General features: G+C 40.5%; 1 protein-coding gene across 1 annotated transcript in view; it reads left to right on the forward strand.

Moving 5' to 3' along the window:
• Positions 1 to 5772, forward strand: part of NARS2 (asparaginyl-tRNA synthetase 2, mitochondrial) — a 46120-nt gene extending 40348 nt beyond the window's left edge. The window contains exon 14 of the mRNA XM_030945233.1: positions 5050 to 5772. Coding sequence (XP_030801093.1) covers positions 5050 to 5194 — 145 coding nt within the window. The 3' untranslated portion in view covers positions 5195 to 5772. The remainder of the gene's footprint in view (positions 1 to 5049) is intronic.
• Positions 5773 to 6000: the final 228 nt, after the last annotated feature.

A 6000-nucleotide genomic window follows, 5' to 3' on the forward strand; every position in this document is an offset into this window, starting at 1 on the left:
GGATTGATCATTAGGAAGGCTGCCTTGAAAAAAAAGCAAAGTATGGGTTCTTCACGTTCATCTTCCCACAATATGAAATCACTGAGGAACAGCCCAGTGTATGCCAGATCTTCACATCATCCATGTGCAAAGAGGGTGAATTTAATTTCTTCCTTTGTTGTTGTATTTGTGGTCCAGAATACACCATATCCCTTTATCAGAGAGAGGGATTATCCTGAACAGGGTGAGAAGTTGTGTGGTTAGATGCTGAGATACAGCCCAAGGAGGTCTGGTGTTCAATGGCAGAGCCTTCCAGCACTACTAAGATAGTGCAGCCCTGCCTTATGCTTCCCTCAAAAAAAGATGAGGACATTGCCTGTCACTCATTTGCATTTTCGTGTGATATGTAACAATCACATTCTGGAAACTCTTCCTGCTGTAATCTTGTTTTGGAGACTCTTTCCTCCTTTATTCCCTCCACTCCATCGCAGACAATGTAACTTCCTGGAGAAGATTAAAGCTGTTGTTACCCCCTGCCTTAGCAGGGTCTGGTGTCCTAGGAAGGTGCAGGACAGTAGTTATTCTGGATGCTTCTGGACTGCAGTCCAAAATCTGCCAGAATACAGGTAGGTGCCTTGCCAGCATCCATCTTTTCAGTGGAGGTGGTAGGAAAGACTAAAATTAATCTCTTCCAATTTAGTGATTGAATTGAGTCTCCAAAGCTGGCTCACAAACTCCTGGAAGAACAGTTGAGTCATTCCTTTTTAAATATAATATGTGCTGACTTTTGAATGTGATCTCCTTTCAAGTTCCTTAACCATTGCCATATCTCTGATTCTACCTGTTTTATTCCTTCCACTAAGCAAGAGGATATTGTGGGTCTGACTGCTTCTAGGACAGTTTCAGGATTGCCTTGTTCGTGAGTGAATCGTAAGGCAGAGGCAAGTTATGATCTGAAATACTGCTCTGCTTCTTGCCATTCCTACCTTTTAGGAAGTTTTTCAAAAGACAGATTAAGTGGCATGGTCAAATTCTATGAGGCTTCTTTGGTACACTACATCTTTCCTGTTAGGCAAGTTTCTTTCCATATAGAATATGAGTTGAAGTAGTATTTGGCTTGATTTTGTAGTTATTTTATCTTATTTTCACACTTTTTCCTTCTAATTGTAGATGGAAAATAGCTCAGAGCTGTAGATTATGATCTTAGAGTACTCTGGGAGTAATTATATATATTAATAATTAATAATATTAATAATAATGAATTATATTAATTTCTCTGTGACCAGGGAGTATTAAGTATATTGCCTTGTAAACAGGGAACTTTATCCTGTTTGCAGCCTCCAAGTGCCATCTTAAAAGTAACAAAGCAGGTACTTTGTAAGGTTCCCACAACCATCAGAGTGAGCAGCATTTCAGACAGTCTTCCTACGTGTAAGGCACTGCTTCCTTACTCTGATTATCTTCATGTGCTTCAGTGGAGACAGTTGTCTCATACTGAGCCCTTTACAGTCCAGGTACCCTTTTGATCTTTTGGTGTAACACTGGGGAAAGTACACAGTAGCAGAGCAGGTGGTGTCTGCTGTCTTCAGGTGGATGTTACTGTGTTTTGGCCCTGCTCCTGCTCTGGATGAAGAAGATTGAGCTCTGTTGGGCTCTTTAACTTCTGGTAATCTTTGAAACTTGAATGTCACCGTGTTCTGTTGGGTCCTTGTGTGGCAGGGTAAAAGGAGGAGTTGGGCTTAGGGAAAAGTAGCACTGATGAGCCACTTGGAGCTCATGGCCAGTGAATACACTCACCTCATCCTTTAACCTTCTTCAGAGCCCAGTGAAAACAGGTAGCTCATCATTGTCCTTGGCAGCCACCTGGTCCTATTACTCCTCTTTGGGAAGAAACTGGAGTGCTCTGCTGCGCCAGACAGAGGCAGGCAGAAAGCCAGGGGGTTTTTTCTTACACACACACCCAGTAGAATATTCAGTTTCACAGACTATAGCATCTTTGTTCTTTCAGCCTTACTTTTTCCAAACTGGCCACAGAACCTTCAGCATAGAAAGGGGATTGCATAAAAAGTTGAGATTATATTTGTTTCGGAGAGACTGAAAAGCATACATTCTGTTCATGAATGGTCACTAGGAGAGCACTGCTCTTCATGGTACCTTGCTGTGCAACACAGGGACCTCACAAGGATGATAGAAGAATATAAATTTTTAAAAGGATGAACAGAAATGTTCTAATATGGCACATAATGGGCTCCTGGAATTCATTGCTGGGGGATGTTGTTATAGCGCACACTTTAGTAAGATTCAAATCTCTGAAGATCCACCAGTGCTCAGGTCTAGAGCAGAAACACCTGGGCTAGCTGGGGTCACAGAAACTTACTTCTCCTGTGGAATAATGCTGCACAGTCCACCAGTTGCCAAGAGTGCTCAGCTCCACTCTTAAGTATGAGCTACTGGCAAAAACAGCTAGACTACTTCACGACTCTTTTTGAGGTGAGAAACATCCAATGTCTCTAGACTATTGAATGTAGGAAAACCTCAGGGAGCATTTTCCACCCTAGAGAGATTTTTCTCTTCATCTGCAGGCAGTTAGTTTTTCTTTCATCTGTGAAGAATGGAAAATTTCTCATTCTTCTGCTTCTTCTATGCACAGTCATCAGAAAGGATTCAGAGTCTTGATCCTCAGCACATTTAATTCAATGGACTTTTTCCATTAACTTTGATGGGTTTTGTTTGGCTCCTTTTGCCAAAATGGCTTCTCAAAGTGCTTTGAGATCTACAGATCAAAGTCCTGGATAAGCAAGGGTAGAATTTATTATTATTGTTCATCTGGAAGTAGCTGAGTTATTTCATCTTCTTACAATGACTTTATAAACTCTGTTGCCAGCAAAAAGGGAGAGAAGATGCTGGGCTTATTCACAACTGCTTTTGCAAAGGCTGATGCACTTACAGACATCATCAGAAAAGTTTCTGCTCTTACCTGTATTCCTGTTTACAGCTAAAGTAGTTAGCAGCTGCTTTGGCAATTCTGCTCAGAACTCCTGAGCTGGGTCAGACTGATCTGCCATGACCAGCACCCATCTCACATTTATGAGTGTTTTGTGAGTCACCACCCTCAGCATCATGTCTGCCCATCACCTTCCTTGCAAGCCCTTGTAAAGCTGTGGAGTGGAGCTCCCCAGGAGCAGTTCAGGGTATTTGCAGAGACTCAAGTTCTTCTCAATGCAATCTGTGTAAAGTGGACAGAGATGCAGACCACCATGCAGTTGCACAGCCTGCATGTTCTTATCCTGAGCACAATCCTCATCACAAGATGTGAGGTGCATACAACAAGCCTTAGTGAGCCAAGCTAACACCCAGCAGCATAGAGAGAAAAGCACGTAGGTCCCAGTCATCAGAAAACATGTCCCACTCTTGGGCGTGCTGTTCAACTTGCAAACTGCACTTCGTGTCTCAGTGCTATGAGGAAGAAGTAAGCTTTGCTTCTCCTTTTGCTATTTGGGCAGTGGAGGGGAGAGAAAAAACACCGGGGAAGAAGAAACTTGAATATTGGATTGAGTGTAATAAATGGTTTCCCAAATTTTAACTACTGCTAATGAGCTGTAAGGAAAAATAATATCTCATGGTATGAAAGGTATACTGTCAAACTGAGTGACAGGGCAATCTTGCAGCTATAGAATTTGTGGGAAAGTACTCTTATTTTGCAAGTAAGGGTGATCATCTTGGCTTGAAGACACTTAAAATACAGTCTTCAAGCCAAGAAAGATCTGATGTCCAAGCAACTACACTCAAATATACATAATGTATATTTTACATATTTATACATATATAGGTACATATACACACAAATATAATATTTCCTTGGAGTTTGTTAACAGTATGTAAAATTTGGGAAGTCATTTTTTGCAATCAATCCAATCTTAATTTCTTTCACACCGTTCTGCCCCTCTCTACTCCACTGCATAAATAGTAAAACATACGCATTTATATTTAAGTGCACTTGATTTTTTTTTAACTGGGATGATGAAATATTCATACACCAAGATTAGAAGCAAGTAATACATCTGGAGTCACTCAATCCCCTACTAGTGCATTTATGTAAAGAAGAATAACTTGGTGCCCTCAGCAACCTCAGAAGTGGCCCCAGAAATCAATAGAAGCACTGAGATGTTTTTCACTTCTATTAAAATAAAACTGTTGGAGACAATTTATAGCTGCAAATACAGTATCACATCAGCCACAGTCCAGCTGGGAAGTGAGTAACTGTAGAAGAACCATCATAATCTTGTTGACACCCATATACTCAGAGTATCTGCTTCCAAACGTTTCTGAGTTTTCTGTGCACAACAGGTGCTGATCTGCAAAATAAAATGTCTTGTTCCAGATATCATTTTTAGAGAAGATATGTTCAAGGTTTTTTTTTTCTGGCTTACTATAAAATAAATGAATCAGTCTGTAAGAGTGATTGGAGAAAAAGTAGTAAAAAGCCATCACAATTACCTTAAAAGAAAAAAAAATAAAGAAATGTTGAGTAGACAGACAGCAAGACCTACTTAAGCTTCTAAAGAAATTGCTGGAAATGAAATTACTTGGGCAATTGAAAAGCAAACAGAAATTGAAAGAATTTGCTGGACAGATTTCCACACCAACATGGCAAAGGCTAGACAAGCCCAAGCAGAGAACTTCGCCTCCAGTGGTGGAAGTGATTCTGTAGGAACCTGGCTTTGTGTCTCTGCTAGGAATATTTTAGGTACTAAAACTACAGAGTTGTTTCCAATATGAGCAGAGGTATGGTGCTCATGCTGTTCTTCGTTGCCCAAATGTGTTCTTGCTCCTAAAAAACCAGGCTGTAGTGTATTGGCAAAGCACAGCTATGCTGGTTTGACTGGGTTTAAACTTGGGGTTTCTGCTGATACAATTCTGCTTCTTCATACCCCCAACCAACACAGAAATCACAGTCGTTAGGGTCAAAGGGAAGTAATTAAGATAGAAAGCAAAACCCTACATGAAAAGCTCACTTTAATGATGTCAGCATAACTGTGCTGCAAATGTAACTGTCTGTTTAAATTACAGGTATCTAGACCTCCGAAAATTTGGATCAGTTCCTCATGGAGGCTTCGGGATGGGGTTTGAACGGTACCTGCAGTACATCTTGGGAGTTGACAATATCAAAGATGTTATTCCTTTCCCCAGGTTTTCTCACTCCTGTCTCCTGTAGCTCAGCAGTTGACTCACGTGGAGAAAACCACTGGTGTAACTGTGTGTATATAACATATGACTGAGTGTGTTTCAGTGGGAAATCAAGGTAGTTTTTATATCAATGAAACTCTTGGTCAATTTAATACTGGGTTATTGAAAATAATGTATGTTCTGGTGAGATTATGGAAGGACACTGGCAGTTAATTTGATAGCAGCTCATGTCTTCAGTGCACTTCTGGAGTATTAATAAATCCCACTTAACTAAAGGGTTATGATTCTCATGTGAGTAGTACATGCCATGGAAGTACTGAACAAGCACTGAAGGTAGCAGGGGGTTTTATGTGAAATATTAATAAGGAAGTGTGACCTAAAATATTGTCATGGCTGTGATACACTTGCTACTGCTACAGTCAGGAAATGGCTACTGTAAAGCATGATTCTCCCCACTCCGACTTAAAAGCAAATATTGTTTACCTTGGAAAAATCAGCCAAACCTAGCAAGGAACAATGTCATACTGGAATTGCTGGAGTGAGTTTGTTGAATGATATTTGATTTTGTGAATCATCAATAAAGATGTACACTGGGTTGTTTTATAACTCTGTATGGTTTCTTCTTCTGTTATAACTGTAGCTCTCAGCATGAGAGAGTTTCCTTCAGTGTCTGGTAGAGGTTTCATTTTCTGTATAACCAAATTAGTTGCACAACTTTTGCAGAAGGTATCTGTTTGCTGTCTCCAAGAAAGCACATATTCACAGCAGACAGAAATGTTCCATTAGATGAGAGCTCATTCATCCATCCGTCTCTCCACAGCCAACTTGCAGTTC

This window comes from Camarhynchus parvulus, chromosome 1, assembly GCF_901933205.1.
Source record: "Camarhynchus parvulus chromosome 1, STF_HiC, whole genome shotgun sequence".
Taxonomy (NCBI): domain Eukaryota; kingdom Metazoa; phylum Chordata; class Aves; order Passeriformes; family Thraupidae; genus Camarhynchus; species Camarhynchus parvulus.